General features: G+C 58.3%; 2 protein-coding genes across 5 annotated transcripts; both read left to right on the top strand.

Moving 5' to 3' along the window:
* The first annotated feature begins 29 nt into the window (after window positions 1–29).
* On the top strand, window positions 30–8,442 carry ZNF775 (zinc finger protein 775). The gene is made up of 3 exons (XM_081102134.1): window positions 30–295; window positions 849–920; window positions 2,535–8,442. Exons 2-3 carry the CDS (start codon window positions 890–892, stop codon window positions 4,106–4,108), a joined length of 1,605 nt encoding a protein of 534 aa, XP_080958260.1. The 5' UTR covers window positions 30–295; window positions 849–889; the 3' UTR covers window positions 4,109–8,442.
* Window positions 8,443–11,949: 3,507 nt separating this feature from the next.
* On the top strand, window positions 11,950–17,805 carry LOC308526543 (uncharacterized protein). 4 transcript variants are annotated; one of them, XM_081101665.1, is made up of 5 exons: window positions 12,545–12,588; window positions 14,119–14,307; window positions 14,627–15,514; window positions 15,661–15,786; window positions 17,081–17,805. In XM_081101665.1, the coding sequence occupies exon 3, from the start codon at window positions 14,655–14,657 to the stop codon at window positions 15,246–15,248; it is 594 nt and encodes a 197-aa protein (XP_080957791.1). In that variant the 5' UTR covers window positions 12,545–12,588; window positions 14,119–14,307; window positions 14,627–14,654; the 3' UTR covers window positions 15,249–15,514; window positions 15,661–15,786; window positions 17,081–17,805. The 4 variants fall into 4 exon arrangements, with proteins under 4 accessions (XP_080957789.1, XP_080957792.1, XP_080957790.1 ...); XM_081101663.1 differs by lacking the exons at window positions 12,545–12,588; window positions 14,119–14,307 and adding an exon at window positions 11,950–12,129; XM_081101666.1 differs by lacking the exons at window positions 12,545–12,588; window positions 14,119–14,307 and adding an exon at window positions 12,367–12,437.
* Window positions 17,806–18,330: the final 525 nt, after the last annotated feature.

The following is an 18,330-nucleotide window of genomic DNA, read 5'->3' as shown; positions in this document are numbered from 1 at the left end:
CCAGATGAAGGGGAGTAGAGTAAGTGCCATGTCAGGTGGCACAGTGTCATGGAGGAATGTGAGGTGGAGTTAGGCTTGTGACTTTACCCAGAGTGCCAGGGAAGGCCGTGCTGAGGAGGTGATCCCTAAAAGAGGAGAGTGGGGCCATGCCAAGATCTGAGACAGAACACCCCATGCAGAGGGGCAGCCAGTGCAAAGCCCGAGGCTTCTGAGCAGCATGACCTGTCCCCCATCATGTTCCAGGCACGAGGAACCATCAGGAAATGTTCTAACAACTGGAGCATTCACCAACCAGGTGAGCCATGGATTGGTGGACGCGTAGCCCAGCTGGACTGTGCGTTCTTGCACGGAGTGCTCCTTGGGAGGGTTTGTGCTGGGACATAGACGGGGACTTAGAGAGAGGAGGGCCGTGGTTTCACAGGCACAATTCTGCCTTCCCAGGTGTCTGCAAGACCTCTCAGGCCACTAACTCGTTTGAGTTTCACCTCTGCAGCGTCCTTCATACCCCACCCTGCAGATGTTGAGAGCCTAGACCTGAGGCTTTAGCCTGGGAGCTAGAAGGCCTGGGATCTTGCCTTGCTCCACCATTCAGCACCTATGTGACTCGGGGCATGTCAGTGGCCCTCTGACCTCAGGTTCCTCTTCATAAAATGGGAATTATGCCTGTTTTACCTGCCTAGCAGGTATGTGTGCAGTTTAAAAAATCCTGCACATTTCAGCCGAGGTCATGGGCAGAAAAGCTCTTGGAAAAGAAGGAATGCATTCTGTGAGGTGGCACAAGGACTGGGAAAGCCTTTGTCCCTGTCCCACAGGCCAACTCTGTTTCCTTTCTCCCATCTCACGCACAGACCGAGTCGGGGCACCGTGCTGATGCCGTGGGTCCCTTGGGATGGAGAGCAGCCTGGCTGGTGCCAGCACAGGTAAGACAGAAGAGGGAAAGGTGCGAGCCAACCATGGCTTCCTTCCCTGGCACGTCTTCCGCCTTCGTCTTCGTGTCCCTCCAAAGCTGCCCTCACTTAGAAGGTGTCGAATTGCAGGACGTTGAAGGTCTTCAAAGAATGGGACAAAAACAGATTACAGGAGCTAAGAAAATGACAAAGGGCGGTTCAAAACTTGCCAGGCAAGGGAACACACACACACACACACACACACGTACTATTTTCTTTGCTAATTCCTCCCTCCTACTTCCTCTGGATTTATTTTCTTGTCTTTTAAATTTTGGAACCTGTTGTTTACTGTAGCTTCTCTCTTTTGTTCGCAACTGTTTCATTTTACCTACTTTTAATTGAATGTAAACTTTTTATTGAAGTGGAACACATAGAAAAATGCATAGTTCAGGAGCTTTATAAATTCTTATGATGTGAACACTCCCATGTGACCAGCACCCAGATCAAGAAAGAGACCATTGCCAGAATGAGAAGTCCCTCCTGCCCCCTTCCAAACAGTGCCCGTTATCCTGGCTTCTAACTCATCCATCAGTCCTGCCAGCTTTTGAACTTCATATAATGGGAACATACAGTCTGTATTCAGTGTGTGTAGCAGACCTTTTCCATCAGGCTGATGTCCATGAGCCAGAGGAACCAAGCGCCCCTGTAGCCCTGAGCAGCCCTGTGTGTGGGACTCGGGAGTAGAGCGGCCTAGGTAGAGACAAGGCTCACCTGTTCTGGTGCTGAGACCGCTCCGGCTGACTTTCTTGTTCTTGATTTTGTTGAAGAAAACTGATGTTGCAAACGGCCAAGGTCCCAGCAGGTGAGGTGCTCACACACCATGGCTGCCACCCTGGAGAGGGCCCGGCAGTGACATGGGCCACTGAGGGACCGGGCACAGACTCCCAGCACATGATCCTTTGGAAAAGAAGATGTTTGAACTTGGCCGTGTTCTGCTTGCTCTCCAGGGAAGATCTCACTGGATGGGTGTCTTTAACTGTTTCTGTGCCTCCTGGGCCTCAGGCAGAGCAGGGAGGCAGCCGGTGTGTCTGGCACAGCAGCTTCACTTAGCTTCCCTCCTTTCTTTGTTGTTGTTAATCCTCAGCTGAGGATATTTTTTTCCAGTGAGTTTTAGAGAGAGTGGAAGGGAGGGGAGAGGGGAAGAGAGAGAGAGGAGAGAGAGAAAGAGAGAGTGAGACATCAATATGAGAGACACATTGATTGGTTGCTGGGGTAGGGATTGGACCTGCAACCCAGGTACCTGCCCTTAATCAGAATCGAACCTGCGACCCCATGGTGCACAGGCTGGCGCTCTAACCACTGAGCACCGGGCCAGGACCAGCTTTCCTGTTTTGCATCTTTCCCTTTGTCCTTCTCCAACCGCCAACCTGCCCCTGTGCTTGCCCTACTGCCCTTCCTTCTCTTACTGTCTCCTTTCTCCTTTCCCCATTTCATCTTCTCCCCTTTCAATCTCTTCCTTGTGCATCCTCTGCCCTGTCTTATTTCCTGCTATGCTCTGCCCTCCTGCTCTGTCCTCCAAGCAAGTCTCCCTCGGAGCTCAGAGCAGTGACTGACTCTCCCCGTCCTCTGTCTCTTTGCTTCTGGCAGGAGACCGGCTGGTGATGAAGATCAAGCAAGAGAAGCCGGAGTGGCTGCTGCAGACCCTGGCGCCGCCGGCCGCGCTTTCCAAGGACAAGGAAAACATTTTCCAGCAGCCCCTGAGCCTCCCACCATGCCAGGCTTTGGGGAAACCCCGATCCTTGGGGGGACAGGAGGAGACTGGGGGTCCCAGGTGGACCCCTCCCACTGAGCAGGATGCTGGGCTGGCAGGCCAGGTTCCGGGGGCAGCCCCCGGCCCCCTGAGCCCCGTTCTGTCTGCCCGCGAGGGTCATTTCGTGTGCCTGGACTGCGGGAAGAGGTTCAGCTGGTGGTCGTCCCTGAAGATCCACCAGCGCACCCACACCGGGGAGAAGCCTTACCTGTGCGGCAGCTGCGGCAAGAGCTTCAGCCAGAAGCCCAACCTGGCGCGCCACCAGCAGCAGCACACGGGCGAGCGGCCCTTCCGCTGCCCCGAGTGCGCCAGGCGCTTCAGCCAGAAGCAGCACCTGCTCAAACACCAGAAGACCCATGCGCGGCCCGCCACCTACTCGTGCCCCGAGTGCGAGCGCTGCTTCCGCCACCCGGTGGGCCTCCGCATCCACCAGCGCGCGCACGCCCGGGACCGCCAGGGCGCCCGCGCCGGGCTGTGGGAGCTGCTCCGGGAATCCGCGGCCTGCGGGGGCCGTCGACTGCGTCCGGGGCCGCCGCGGGGGCGCCCCGAGTGGGCCTGGCTGGGGCTCTTCCAGGGCTGGTGGCGCCAAGTGGGGGCCCAGACCGCCGCCGCCGCCAGGGGGCCCGGCGAGCAGCGCCAGTTCATCTGCAGCGAGTGCGGCAAGAGCTTCACGTGGTGGTCGTCGCTGAACATCCACCGGCGCATCCACACGGGCGAGCGGCCCTACCCGTGCCCCGAGTGCGGCCGCCGCTTCAGCCAGAAGCCCAACCTGACGCGGCACCTGCGCAACCACACGGGCGAGCGCCCGCACCCCTGCCCGCACTGCGGCCGCCGCTTCCGCCAGAAGCAGCACCTGCTCAAGCACCAGCGCACGCACCTGCCGGGCGCCCGGGCGGCGCGCTGCCCCGTCTGCGGCCAGAGCTGCCCCGGCCGCGCGGCGCTGCGGGCCCACCAGCGCGCGCACACCGGCGCCGCCGCTGCCCGGCCGCCGGGCCCCGAGCCGCAGGCCCACGTCCCCCAGGGCCGGTCGGCGCCACCGCACAGCCCCCCATCGGCCCGGCGACCCGCGGACGTGCGGTGGTGCCGCGCGCGGGAGGACCTGGCGGGGCCCGGGGAGCAGCGCCAGTTCATCTGCAGCGAGTGCGGCAAGAGCTTCGCGTGGTGGTCGGCGCTCACCGTCCACCGGCGCATCCACACGGGCGAGCGGCCCTACCCGTGCCCCGAGTGCGGCCGCCGCTTCAGCCAGAAGCCCAACCTGACGCGGCACCGGCGCAACCACACGGGCGAGCGGCCCTACCGGTGCGCCGCCTGCGGGCGCAGCTTCCGCCAGAAGCAGCACCTGCTCAAGCACCAGCGCGTGCACCTGGAGACCCTGTCGCCCACCCCCGGCGTCAAGGTCGAAGCGCTTTAGTGCACCTGGACCCGAGGGGACCCGCGGGGGGTGTTTGCGGGGGTGCCTGTGGGGAGTGGCCAGAATGGTGGCTTTTAGCACCCCAGGGGGTAAGACCCTATCACAAGGCTCTGAAGGTCTGAGGACAGAATTCCAGAAGCACCCCAAAGGGAGACGGCAAAAAGGTCCCCGTGGGCTGAGGGAGGAGGGGGGATCAGGCATTCCTCACCCTGGAGCTGGGATGTGTCCCTGACAGGTTGAGGGCCAACCCCGTAAGCTTCCTCAGAGGTGGGACCCCAGCCCTCAGGCGCCAGGTGGGGGCCTTTTGGGGGCTGAGGGAGAGGTTCCCTGGCGTGGAATGGCCCAGGTCTGGACTGGTCAGCGGTAGTGCCGCCTGCCACACACGGGCGAGGGAGGGGCGCCCAGCACTTCGTGGCCATTCAACACATAGTTTTGGAAGGAGTGAGTGACCCACTGCCAGGGTGCTGTTATGGCCCGCCTGTCCCTAGGACGGGAATGGGGAGATGGTCAGGGGCTGGGGCACAAGGGGTGTGGTCTCAGCCATGGTTTGCTGGCTTGGGAAGGTCCTGCAGCAGGGAAGAGCCAAACCTGCTGCTCCCACTCCGTGGGCCTGGGGCATGCGGATGACTGACTTGGCTCCTTACAGAAGGGGAAAATGAAGGCTTGACCATCTTACATGGTCTCATTGTCTTTCTTTCTTTTTTAAATATATTTTATTGATTTTTCACCGAGAGGAAGGGAGAGAGATAGAGAGTTAGAAACATCGATCAGCTGCCTCCTGCACATCTCCCACTGGGGATGTGCCTGCAACCCAGGTACATGCCCTTGACAGGAATCGAACCTGGGACCCTTCAGTCCGCAGGCCAACGCTCTATCCACTGAGCCAAACCGGTTTCGGCTCATTGTCTTTTTAAGCTTCCCTTCCTGATCTCCGATCTCTGATCTCTGGGTCTCTGTGTGCTCTGAGGGACCATTTGCCCCAGGACCAGGGTAAGGAGCTTTGGCCACGAGCAGAGCACCTGCCCACAGCCAATTCTCTTTCCCTCTTCCAATACAATTCGTCTCTTTCCACATGTTCCCCTCAACCTGCAGCCCCCAAGGGTCACTCCTCATGCTTTCCCAAAGCCGAACCCAGGGCTCCAGCCCAGCTGTCGCTTGGACTATATTTTCCCACAGGAGGGGAGGGAATTGTAGAGAGGGGTGGGTGTTGGGGTGCTAGGGTTGGATAGGTGGGAGGAAAAAGAGGGGACCTCGCTAATTCTGGAGGAGGATGAACTATGTGTACCTGCCTCCCAGGGCTTGTGGGGTTCTCTGAACTCAGATGTGTTTCCTTTTCCAGGACCTGGCTGTGTTCACCCTGGCTTCTGGTTACCCCTCTTCCCAGGTTTGTTTAATCCCTTTCATCTGGCAGGAGTTCTAATTGTAGCATCACAGAAAGACCTGTGGAGGTGAGGACTCAGCTTAGCTGGGGAACACAGTGCTGGTAATGGTTAGTGTTTAGCCAGGGCTCTGACTCGTGGTCCCGGTCTTTGATCATAAACCATGCAGTGTGAAATCTCACGACCATGCAGGGTATGCCCATCCTTCAATCAACTCTCAGGACCAGGCAGAAGCCAAATCAGAAGGGTTTTCCTAGGCCCCTTCTCTGACCCACACCAGCCCTAAGTGCTCCCCTTTCTCCCTGTAATGCCTGCCTGGCTCCTCCGCCAGACAGTAGGTTTGGATCTTATCAAAACCCACTTTAGCCTGGCCAGTGTGGCTCAGTGATTGAGCATTGACCTATGAAGCAGTAGTTCACATGTGTTGGGCAGGACACATGCTCGGGTTGCAGGCTCGATCCCCAGTAGGGGGTGTGCAGGAGGCAGTCAATCCTCGATTCTCATCATTGATGTTTCTCTCCCTTCCTCTCTGAAATCAATAAAAACAAAATCAACAACCCCAAACCTACCTTAACCATGGGGAAGCCTCAAGAGTCCTTTGCTTCTTCCTCTTTGCTTCTTCCTCTTTGCCACTTATCAAATCCGGAGACCAACTCAAGTGAGCCCACCGACTCCAGAAAGGCATCCTAGAATACCATGCCTAGAGAGCCACTGTCTGCAAGGACAGACCTGCAGAAGCGCCGGAGCCCGTGGAAGCAGGTGCCTGAGGGGCAGGGCAGGCACATACTGCAGAGGCAGGCAGGGGAATTTCCGTACCATAGCTTGTTATCTTCCACAAGTGGCCTGTGTTCAGTGGTCAAATCAAACAGCTGTATTGGTAGGACTTGGGGTTAATGAGGCCTAATCACAGCTTTTTCCCTCCAAGCGAAATCATGAGGATGCCTCCTCACTGACCCCAGGTGACGGATTCTCTCACCAATGGGTGCTTTGGGTCACAATAGGGATAGGGCCAAGCCCATCAGAGGTGCATGACCTGTTGACCAGGACAGGGGATGGCACACATTGACCCATTAACCAAGCCTCCTGTGTGACAGGCACTGTGTCAGACTTCAGGGATGCTGTGATGCATAAGCCACTATATCAGTCAGCTTGGGCTGCCATAATAAAATACCACTGGGGGCTTACCCAACGCAGTCTGGAGGCTGGGAAGTTCAAGGTCAAGGTGCTGGCAGATTTGGTCCCTGGTGAGAGCTTCCTGCCTTGCAGATGACAACCTTTTCTCTGTGTCCTCATGTGGTGGTGGGTGGTGGGGGGAGGGAGGAAGGGCCCAAAACAGTGCTCTGGTCTCTTCCTCGTCTTATAGAGACACTAATCTCATCACGAGTAGCCCACACTCATGACCTCATCCATACCTGTCTCCCAAAGGCCCTATCTCCAAATGCCATCTCACTGGGGGGCAGGGCTTTAAATATGGATTTTTTTGGGGGGAGGGGGATGAGGGGAGAGACATGATTCAGTCAATAGCAATCACAGTCTCCCCTTGAGAAGCTCCCTGACCTTCACAGAATCTCACTTTAATGCACACACAATTTGGAACAAGCTATATGGTCAGCTCTTGAACATGTTGTCCCAGCCCCAGCTCTCTTAGTGAGGCTTTCTTGTTCTTCTCCTTTAGTCTCACCACCAGGCAGTGACCTGGGCAGGTAATGATGCAGGAAAGGGGGATGGGGACTGTGGGGCTTGTCCAGCAGGTCATGTGGCAAATCGACAGCAGGTCCCGGGCCCCCAGTTAACCTAACCCTCTTCCAGGGTCACAATCAGGCTTCTCCAAGGGAGGCCTGACATTGTCAACTTCAATTTCCATTGCCTTTCATTTTCAAATAATAACACTAGGTCAGAGAATATTTAGGAAGAGCCACACCATGAAATCAAAGACAAGAAGGTCAGGCCTATCCTAGTGGTTTATAATTCAAAATGCTCAGGAGCACGCTGAGATCAAAGGGTTGCTGAAGGGAACAGAAAACCACCATGTTTAAAGACATAAAAATCGTAAAGAACATATCCTGTCCATGGCCAGGCAAGTGCAAGTCTGTGGTGGGGACCCGTGGCCAAGCTTCCAGCAGGCCATGTGAGCGTGGTGGAGCTGGGTCCAGAACCACTGGCACAATCCTTGTATTCCATCCTTAGGAGCAGGCCGGGAGCTAGAAATTTGACTTAGGTCCTTGGAAAGTGGTTGTGCTCTGGCAAGCGCTGTGAGCTTCAAGTCAGCGGTAAGGTGGTCACCTCCTTGCCAGGGTTTGGTGCCCCACTGCTCAGCCCCAGGGAGCTTCCCCTGGGAGAGAGGGCTTGGAGGCCAAGGCGGATGCGGGCAGCTGCACTGACCTGGGAGAGAGCAGGCCCAGTAGGGACTTGGTAGTGAGTGCCTAGTGTACGTTAGGGATGCTACTGAGATTTTTTCTTTTTTAAGCCATTGGGGTTGGAAAAGAAATATCCTAGACCCTTTGTTAAGAGGAATAGTATTGGGGCTGAGGCCAGTATTTTTTCACATATCACTGCCCTGACAGGATCACAGCATAGAAGAGAGCGAAATGCATGGTGTCCCGTAGCGTGTCCCCTGGGGTAAGACAGAAAGGTTTCTCTAGGTTACTCAGATCTAGAGGGAGAGGTGCTAGGCCAGCCAGTCCAGCAGAACTTTCTGGGAGGATGAAAATGTTCTCTGTTTGCTGCCTGATGCCAGAGCCTTCAGTCAGGGGTGCTTGATCACTTAACATGTGGCTAGTGATGCCCTGGCTGGGTAGCTCAGGGATTGGAGCATTGTCCCGATACACCAAGGTTTTGGGTTCTATCTCTGGTCAGGGCACATGCAAGAATCAACCAGTGAATGCACAACCAAGTGAAACAACAAATTAACACTTTTTTTTCTCTTTCTTTTTCAAATCAATAAAAAAGAAAATTTTAAAATGTGGCTGAGGAAGTGAATTTTAAATTTTATTTAAATTAATTTAAATCCAAATAGCCACATGTGGCTACTAGACAGTACAGCTCTAGGAATTATGCTCCTATTGAGAAGTAGAAATGTTCTCTCCCCCTCCCCCTCCCCCCACCCAAATCTAGAAAGAGCTTTCTTTTGTCGTTGGGAATAGTGGTTGGTGTCAGGTAGTCCTGGGACTAGATTCTGGGTTTGTCATTTAAGCTGTGAGACTTGGGAAAGTAACCTACTGAAAGCATTCTGTATGGACCAGCACACAGCAGGCACTCCGTAGTGGTAGCTATGGGCATTACTGTGGTGACGTTATGGTCATTCTCGCTGCCTGCACAGCGTTTACAGAAGTGGGAGTTGTGCTGTGGAAAGGGCTTCTCCAAACAGAGCTCAGTCCCCATAAGGAATGCACCATCCCCGGGGTGAGTAGACCCGCTGCAAGTTGAAGGGTGTGGCTGAATGGATGTCATAGGTCACGTCTTGGGTTTTAGTTTAGAGGAAAGAGAACTTTGGAGCAGATGTGACCTCGCACCCAGAGCCCCACATTTGCAGCTGGATCTCTGCGGGTTTCCCAGCCCAAAGCTGTGGCTGGGGCAGCTCTGCCTGCTGCTCCTCATTCCTTACACTGCATCAGCGCCCTGGCTGGCCGCCACCGCTCTCAGGTGTTGCTTGTACACATTCATTCATTCATTCATTCATTCAACAGGCATTGGATTGAGGACCTATTGTATGCTGGGCACTTGTGATCCAAAGATGCTGAAAACACAGCCTGTGCCCTTTGAAGTTCACAACCTGGTGGGCAAACACAAGTGTGCTGAATCCCAATCTGATGTTAGGGAATCACCATCCAATCCAGGGAAATGGGAGGAGCTGGTCACGGGAGATGGTTGTCCAGCTGAGCAAGCACTGGGGATGCAGGCAGAACAGGGGTTGGAGGATAGCAGGCTGGTATCTGTGAGAGCAGCGGTCTGGAGCTGTCCAGGGGAGCACACGGGTGATGGCTGTCCATCTGGTGTGCCCCTGGGGGTAGGGTGGGGGGTACAGTGCAGGGCACCAATACCCACAAGGGGACCACAGGCCATCTGTTCTCTGGGACCCTGTGAGCAGCCCAGGCCTTTGTAAGGGACCTGTCCAGCTGTCACACGAGCCTTGCGGGGTGGTGGTGATTGCTACGGCGGCCACCGGCCCTGCCTGTTGGAAGGAGCATGGCTGCCGTAGAATGCTTCCACACCGCCATTCTATTGTGTGCAGCAGAGCACACGAGAATGGCGGAGGGGAGATGTGGGAGGAGGTGCATGTGTATGAACTCACAGAAACAAAGTGGAAATCAGGCAGTGGCCGAGCAGACACGGGAAGCCTCCTGGAGCCCTCGGCCTTCGGCATTCCCACTGAGACAGGATGAGTTTCAGGTGGTCTTGTCAGCCTGCTCCCCTCTCGCCCCAGGCTATGCTCCTTGCCCATTTTGGCACAGCTTACCTGGAAAATGCTGCTAAAAAGATGGGCTACATCCTCAGGTATATTATTGATTTTGCTTTTGAAAACCTGGTCATTTATAACTGTCCTCATTTCCCCTGTAGCCTGCAAGAGACATGACAGCTAGTGGTAACAAAAGCTGGAGCTGGGAGGTGTGGCTGTCCTATGATTGGAGCTCCAGCACCCAGGCAGAGGGTGGGTGTGGGGTGTCACCAGTGGTTAGGGATCCTGTTGTCAATGCCATGGGAACTCTACTCTTAGCCCTGGGTGCCATCTTCCCTGCTGGATTCATTGCTTGGGGTTTCCCAGAATTCTCTCCCTGTTGCCTCTATTTGAAATACCAATCTCCTTGGGATGTCGAAGTCCCATCTGCCCCAGTCAGGTGCCTCTGAGCAGCATGGATGAGGCCCTCGAGAGGCGAGAGTGCCCCGGGTGGACCTTCGGGGACAGACAGTCCACGTGGCAAACTGTGATGCTGGGAGCAGGGATTGATTTTACTGCTGGGTGGACCCACCTGGAACCCTTCAGTTCCTGGGGCTCTCAGAGGCACAGGGGGACCTCGTGAGCCGGGAGAGTGCCACCTGGTCAGCCACATCTCTGTCTGCTGTGAAGAGCCCTGCCTTCCGGAACCCCAACTGCCTGGCCTTGCGGAATCCCAACGGCTCCCGTACCTGGCAGCTACAGAGGGGCTACGGAGAAAAAGGCAAGTCGATGTCCCTCTAGAACAGTGGTTCTCAATCTTCCTAATGCCTCGACCCTTTAATACAGTTCCTCATTTTGTGGTGACCCCAAACCATAAAATTATTTTTGTTGCTACTTCATAACTGTAATTTTGCTACTGTTATGAATCGCAATGTAAATATCTGATATGCAGGATGTATTTTCATTGTTACAAATTGAACATAATTAAAGCATTGTGATTAATCACAAAACAATAGCCTATCTAATAATAGACAAACATGGTAATTGACCACACCTTCGCTACACTTTCCATAGGCTAATCAGTGTGATATGCAAATTAACCATCAACAAAGATGGCGGCTAATTTGCATACCACAGGCAGGGCATCCTGCCTGCCCCGCCACCATCCAGGCCTGCTATCTGCAACCCGGGGCAGCGGGCGTCCATGTGCCACCGGACCCAGGGCGGCCGGGCGGTGCAGCAGCAATCGGCCTGCCCGCCCAGCCTCCATCCAGGCATCTCGTGTTCGACCAGACTCGGGGCAGTGCCCCAGCCCCCGGATCGGCCCTGCCGTGTGCGCGACCCGGGGAGCGGGCCTAAGCCAGCAGGTGATTATCTCCCGAGGGGTCCCAGACTGTGAGAGGGCACAAGTAGGGCTGAAGGACACCCCCCCACCTCCCCGCCAGTGCACAAATTTTTGTGCACTGGGCCTCTAGTGTAATTATATATGTGTTTTCCGATGGTCTTAGGCGACTCCTGTGAAAAGGTCATTCGACCCCCAAAGGGGTTGCGACCCACAGGTTGAGAACCGTTGCTCTAGAACCTTTAGCTTTAAAAAATCACGTTCCCTTCCTGGCTCAGCTCCTTTATCTGTGACATGCAAATTCAGAGGCATTTGCTCCCTCTGGACGGCATTGAGACTTCTGGTCCCAGTCATCACACCAGGTTTCTGTGTCTGGGCGACGGGCCTGCCTTCCCACAGATCTACCACTCAGCGCTGTGGGCCTCAGCTGTGGGGAAGCCACTCTGCTTCCGTTTGATTTTATGTTCCCATCTATAAAATGGGATAATAACCTAGACAGCGCATGGTTATTAGCAGGCTCCCACCGGATCATATATGGGAAAGGGCTCTGTAAAGAGACAAGTCCTGTATAAGTAATTATTATGAAATGGCAGTTGGAAACTGGAATTCAGCCCAACCCTGTCCACACCAGCTGCTTCCCCCGCTTTTATGAGTTTTCTTTGGGTTCACTTCTGAGGAGGACGGGACCACGGGGTGGAATTTCTTCTTCCAGTGCCCCCCCCCCCCCATCCTAGTGGCATAACCCGGACACACAGGAGCTCAGGCTTTGGAGAAGCTGTCAACTGCGCCTCCCACTGCCGTCTCCCCCCAGCTCGCCCCCCCCGCCCCCGCCCCCCGCCTCCGCCACGGGCTGCATGCGCCCCCACGCCCTTCTCTCTCCTGCAGGGAAAAATGTGCTTCCCGGACCCTCTTCCTAGCTTCCGGGGTAGGTTTGTGGGCCTGGCGAGGGTAGCCTGGCCTCCGGATGAGGCGCTAACTGCTACATGGGGGTCTCGGGAACCCTGAAAGGGAAATGGCTGGGGCAGGAGGGCCTGGGGACTGGGGGTGCGCTGCCCGGAACCCGCGCCAGCCCAGCCCCGCTCCCCGCGGCGGGCGCAGGTCTCGCCGCCCTCCCGGGTCCGGGTCCGCGGCCGGGCTGCGGGCGAGTTAGACCTCCCGGCCTCACGGGGCTGCTGTGCGGCGGCAGCGGCGGCTGCTGGGCGGCGGGGACGCAGGCCCGGGCGGCGGCGCCACGTGAGTCCCGGCAGCCGGCGGCCGCGGGAGATTACCGTATTTACCGGGGCCGGGCCGGACCCCGGGGGCGGGTCACTGCGGGAGCACTACCGTATTTGCTGGGAGCTGCGCAGGCCCTTTCTGGGACCGGGGAGCGCTGCGACTTAATTACGTATTTATCCAGGGTGATTCCGGGGAGCGCCGCGGGAGGGGGTGCGGGTGGGTTGCATTCATTCCCTAGGGGAGCGGGGCTTGCAGCGGGGTGGGATGGGTTGCGGGGGAGGGGTGGGGGGAGACCTACGTATTTTCATAGGGGTGGGGTTGCGACGCAGAGTTTACCATATTTCTCCAGGGTCACTGTGGCCCCAGGAGTTGACAGGGTTGTGCTGGGGGTCGGGTGGGTGGGGTCAGCTCTTCTGACTAATGCAGCTATTTGGTAAGAACCCCGGTGCGCGCAGCTGGCCATCTTTATGGAGGCGAGAGAGAAGGGGCGCGGGAGTCGCTGCGGGAGTTACCGTATTTGCGGTGGGCAGCGCGGACTAGAGGAAAGGCACTGCTGGAGACGGGAGGAACGGGGGCGCAGCCTGGGCTGTGAGTGTGGGATGGGGTGAGAAACTTGGGGGAGAAGCGGGGGGCATGGCCTTGGACCCTCTCAGCCAGCGGGGTCTTGGTTGGGGGTATAACTGAGGAAAGTGGGCAGGCTGCCCAGGGACCAGGCCAGGCTGAGACTGGCCAAGGGGACTGTGATGATCTGCCTTTGCCATGTCAATGCAGCCGCCTGGGGAACACTTGTGGGTGGGGTGGGTCTATTTCAAGTAGTATTGGTCCCCTTCTTCAGGGTGAGGGCGTGTTCCATCCTGGCCCGGGGGTTCAGGGAGACCGAAGGGGGATCTTTGAAGCCCCACTCTGCAGACTCACTGAGGTGGCAGTAAGCAGTGGGATCTGAAGTGTGGGGAAGGCCTGCATGGAGGTCCCCTGATGGGGGTGGGGGAAGGCAGGGGAGTGGCCAGATCAGCTGCTCTGGAGCAGGCTGGCCTCAGAGCTTGCAGAAGCAGGAGCCCAAGGGTTCTCTGAGGCCGGGGGTGATGGCAGCAGACAGGGCCCTTTGGGTATCATGGCTCTGTGGTGGCTGGGATGATGGGGTTGGTCTTGTGATGTGTGCGTTTTGAGGAGAGCAGCCAGCTAATACATTGAGAAGAGCTTTTGACAGCGAGTCAGGAAATGAAGGCCTAGTCCTGGCTCACCTTGCTGTGTGACCTTGGGCAAGTACGCTGACCTCTCTGGGCCGCAGTTTCTCCATCTATAAATTGGGGTTCAGTGAGCCCTGCCCTTTCCTCAGGGCTGTACAATGGGAAACAGTTGAAGAGGAGCACGGTGCCCTGGGGGAGAGGATCCTTAGAAGAACCAGCGGGAGTGATGGAGCCGCGCTTGGGGGTGCTTGGGGGGTACTGAGGGCTGCACAGCCTGGGCCCGGCTTTGCTGTGGGGATGCCAAAGGAATGAAGCGGAGCTGCCCTGGGAGCTCACATGCTGGGTCAGTGACTTGCAAACAAGCCTCTCACGGGCAAGCCTCATTTTTATAAACAAGGCCGCTGCTTTAGTGTTTGGCCGAGGCTACTTTCAAGTTTCAGGGGTTTTGTTTTGTTTCTTCTTTTACGCTTTGCAAGAAATATCTTTAACCCATCCCCTACCCTTCCCTCCAGACTGAGGATGCCCCTTCCCGACCCTCTCCTTGAGAAGCGGGTTGGAGAGAGAAGACACATCCCGGTGCAGGACAACTGGCAATAAATATGAGGAGCCCCTGAACCCGACCTCTCAGGGTTTGCTCAGTGCCTTGTACAGCAGGCACAGCGCTTGGCGCTGGGATTAAAGGCGGCAGCTCTGTCCTCAAGGTGCTCACAGGCGGGAAGACAAGGTGGCATGACTGCCATGTATGCAGGGTGATGGGTGAGGGTCATAAGGTTGGGCCATGGAGCTCCTGGAGGGCTTCCAGGAGGAGGTGGCACTCCAGAAGGGCCTAAGGAGGGGCGGGATGTGACGAAGGGGTAGAGGAGAACGAAGGGCATGCCTTGGAGGAACGCTGGCTTCCACAAGACTGCCAAGGGGCGGATGCTGCACGTTGTGCGAGGACAGAGGAATGGTCTTCCTGAGGCCGCGGCCGGCCGACCCGCAGGTCCCCCCTGACCCCTCTCTCTGCTTCTGCCTCCCCAGGGGCTGGTGATTACAGCTGGAAGTGCCCATGACCGAGTTGGCCTCTCCGGGGGCCGGGTCCCCCACGGGGGACAGGGAAGAAGGTCTGGGGGACGAGCGAGGCCTGGTCATCCACCACCCCACGGAGGAGCAGGCGCACCGCTGTCCCCTGTGCGGCCAGACCTTCCCGCAGCAGCCCAGCCTGGTGCGGCACCAGAAGGCGCACGCCGGGGCGCGCGCGGCCGCCTTCGTGTGCCCCGAGTGCGGCAAGGCCTTCAGCGTCAAGCACAACCTGGAGGTGCACCAGCGCACCCACACCGGCGAGCGGCCCTTCCCCTGCCCCGAGTGCGGCCGCTGCTTCAGCCTCAAGCAGAACCTGCTCACGCACCGGCGCATCCACAGCGGCGAGAAGCCGCACCAGTGCGCGCAGTGCGGCCGCCGCTTCCGCGAGCCGCGCTTCCTGCTCAACCACCAGCGCACCCACGCGCGCCTGCCCGCCCCGCACCCCCGCCGCCCCGGCGTCTTCGGGGAGCGGCGCCCCTACTTCTGCGCCCGCTGCGGCAAGAGCTTCGCGCGCGAGGGCTCGCTCAAGGCCCACCAGCGCAGCCACGGCCACGGCCTGGAGGGCGCGCGGCCCAGTTAGGCCGCGTGCTGTGATGCGCGCAGGGCCGGCCGCCCGCGGCGTCCTGCCCCCGAGCTGCGTCCCTGAGCCCTGGAGGTGGCCCTGGGCGGCGGATCCCCACCTGGATGGGATCCCGGGAGAGGAGGGGGGCTGGCTGCGGGTGTTGGAGGAGTGGGCCGCCACCATGCTCCGCGGCCTCCTTTGGCTCCTCTCTCAGGACGCTCGGGCTGGCTGCGCATCCCGGCGCCGGTTTCCCTCCGCAGGCTGGCCAGGCCTACAGCACGCAGGTGAGACCCCAGGCCGGAGCCTCTCAGGCTTGTGGGGAGGGAGGGGGTGGGTGATGTCCGCTGGGGACGGTGGGGGGTGGCGGGGGCGGCACACTGGGCTGCCCGAGGTCTCTGTGACCAGCTTCTTACTAGATCTTCATTCCCAGAATGCCAGAGTGGAAAGCAACCTGGAGAGGGCCACTGTCCACAGCCCCCAGGCACAGCCGCCTGGCCCCAGCACTGTCCGGTGTCCTTGCCAAGTCATTTCACTTCATGCCTCAGTTTGCTCATCTGTAAGTTGGGGCTAAAAATGAGGGCTGTTGTGAGGGTTGTAATGGCCATTACCAGAGAAGAGAGGGTGATGTCGCCGGTCTGGACCATTTTTGAATGCCCCCGTGTGCCGGGCACCGTGCTGGGCTGGGCTGGGTTCTCCAGAGGAGGCACAGGCACAGGCCTCGTCCCCCGAGGTGCCACACCTGGTGCTCACACAGGGTGATGAGGGCCAGCATAGGGGACAGACGATAAGGTGCTGGTGGTGGGGGGTCGGGGGTGGGATGGGGTGGTGGTGACTGGTGTCACCCACGGCCATTTGTTGGTTTGAATTGGGTCCTGGTGATGAATAGAGGTGCCCTAGGGAGAGCAGTGTTGAAGGAGGACGGGGGGGGGGGGGGGGGCGGCGATAGTGGGGGCTCCTATCTGCCCTGCAAAGGACTGTGGCCAGGGAGGAGGGCGGGCACCAAAAAGAGCAGAGTGACCTCAGATGTGCAGTTCAAGAACTGGAGGTCCTGTGAGCACAGATCCAAGTGGGACGAGCAGGAGCCTTGAGGGTCTTGGGCTCCTCAGAGCCGAGGACATGAGGCCCTCCGCTAAGGGGCGTGGCCAAGGTCATGCAGTGAGAAAGGGCAGAGCCGGGACTTGCTCCAGGGCCTCTGAGTCCAAGTGGGTGCTCTGAGACCATTTGGCAGACGAGGAGACTGAGGCTCGTCCAAACTTGCCCCAGATCCCTTAGTGGGACAGCAGTGCACGCCTGGGCCCTGTTTCGGGTTCTGGACCCCAAGACCCTTCATCTCTACTCCACGGCCCTTAGAGAGGCTCTTACCGATAGGCAAATGGAGCTTCGAGTATGTAGGAATGTGACCCGCGGCCATGTGGCAGGAGCCTGGGCAGGGGCGTCAACGGGTGGTATGGACATGGCATCCACAAGGGCGGGTTGGCAGGAAAGAAGGGGGGTTTGGAGAGGACCTGCACTCACAGAGCCCTGGCTCCATGCCCAGTGCGGCGTTTGGTGCTGGAGACCTGGCTCTGCCCTCTGCCCTTCCTTGGAGCTTTGTGGCTCCTCTGGGCACCCTGGCCCTCTGCCTGCCACCCTCAGGTGGCTATGGCAGTGTGGTCTGGCACTTAGGAGATTCAACGGGGACCTGGGGCGTCTGGGACCAGTTACCAAAATGTCCTGAGCCACGTCATCTTGTTTGTAAATGGATGAGTGATTCTTGAGCCCGAGGACCCTCTCCTACCCCCGGAGCGGGGCTGGGCGGGGCTGTGTCATGGCCTCAGCCCTGACCCTGCACTTTTTGTCCCTGTGAACAGATGCGGAGTGGGCAGAACCTCTGGACAGTATGCAAGGCACATCTGGGCACAGGAACCAGGATGGAGACCCTGGGAACTGCACCCTGGCAGAGGACACGCACCCTAAGACCTACCTTGGGAGGTGCCCTGCAGTGACAGCGGAGGGGACCGGTGGAGCCCAGAATTGGAGGCAGTTCCGTTCCCTGTGAGAGACTCCCTGCACCTGTTGGGAGTCGTGGCTGGGGAAGAGCTCGTCCTGGCTGCCTGGCCACCTGTCCATGGACCTCCACGCTCGTGTGGCAGTGGGGACCGTGCCTGTGTGGAGAGCTGGCTTCTCTGCCCCCGGGGCCTGGCCCTGCAGAGGTGGGAAGTGGCTGGCCTCCGATGCCTCGGCACACTGGCAGCAGTCCTGGCTCCAGAGGCACGGCCTCCCGGTGTGAGCCACGCTGCAGGCTTCACCTGCCTTTCGGCGAAGGTTCTTACCAGACTTGGGGGCATGGAGGCCTTGGAAAAGCTGACAGAGGCGATGAACCGTCTCCCCAGGAACCACACATTCCCACGTAGATGCACGAATCTACCAGCAACACCAGGAGCTCCTGGACTCCAGGCTGGAACCTCAACCCGGGACCCACTCCACCCCCTGCCCCTCCCTGGCCCCGAGGGTCCACCACACAGTAGCATTCCGCCCTCCCCTGTCGGTCCTCCTTCCCTTGTTCGGGAATAAAAAATTCTGAGGAGGGGACCCTGTTTGTCACTCTATTCTTTCAGGCCTAAGAAGCAGCGCATCAATCAGGGTCTGGAACCTCAGTCCTCCCGCAGACGTCGCTGGCTCCCCGGGCTGACTTTGCCCTTCCCCGGGTCAGGGTTGCTGGCTCTGGCTACCAGGCTGCTGGTGCAGCCCTGGGCTCCTGGCCTGGGCTCTGAGCTCACCATAAAGGCGATGGGGAAAGCTGGACCTTCGTGGACGCTGGGTGAAGCAGAACCCTTTGTGCAGCAGCTACGCCTCAGCCTCAGCCTCAGCCTCCGCCGGGCATGGGGTGGGGAGGGCTGGGGAGAGGACACAGTCTCCATCCTGGGACCAGCCGGCTCCAGGCAAGGAGAGAGGCTGGCAGAGAAGCTTCTGTATGCCCCAAGCAGCCACTAGAACAGGCCGGACTCCTGGATCTTCACAACTGAGCAGGTGGCCTGGAGCGAGCTTACAGGCCTCCCTACAATGAACTGCCCATCGGAAAAGGCGTGACCCACCAGGGCTGGGTGGGTGTTTGATGGCA

Source organism: Myotis nattereri, assembly GCF_964212035.1.
Source record: "Myotis nattereri genome assembly, chromosome: 11".
NCBI classification, from domain to species: domain Eukaryota; kingdom Metazoa; phylum Chordata; class Mammalia; order Chiroptera; family Vespertilionidae; genus Myotis; species Myotis nattereri.
This window is presented reverse-complemented; position numbering and strand designations above follow the sequence as displayed.

Excerpts from the sequence above, each read along its gene's own strand:
- ZNF775 (XM_081102134.1), top strand. The coding sequence starts at position 890 with ATGGAGAGCAGCCTGGCTGGTGCCAGCACAG. Across the intron at positions 921-2,534 it reads CCTGGCTGGTGCCAGCACAG|GAGACCGGCTGGTGATGAAG; the intron begins GTAAGACAGAAG and ends TGCTTCTGGCAG.
- LOC308526543 (XM_081101663.1), top strand. The coding sequence starts at position 14,655 with ATGACCGAGTTGGCCTCTCCGGGGGCCGGGTCCCCCACGGGGGACAGG.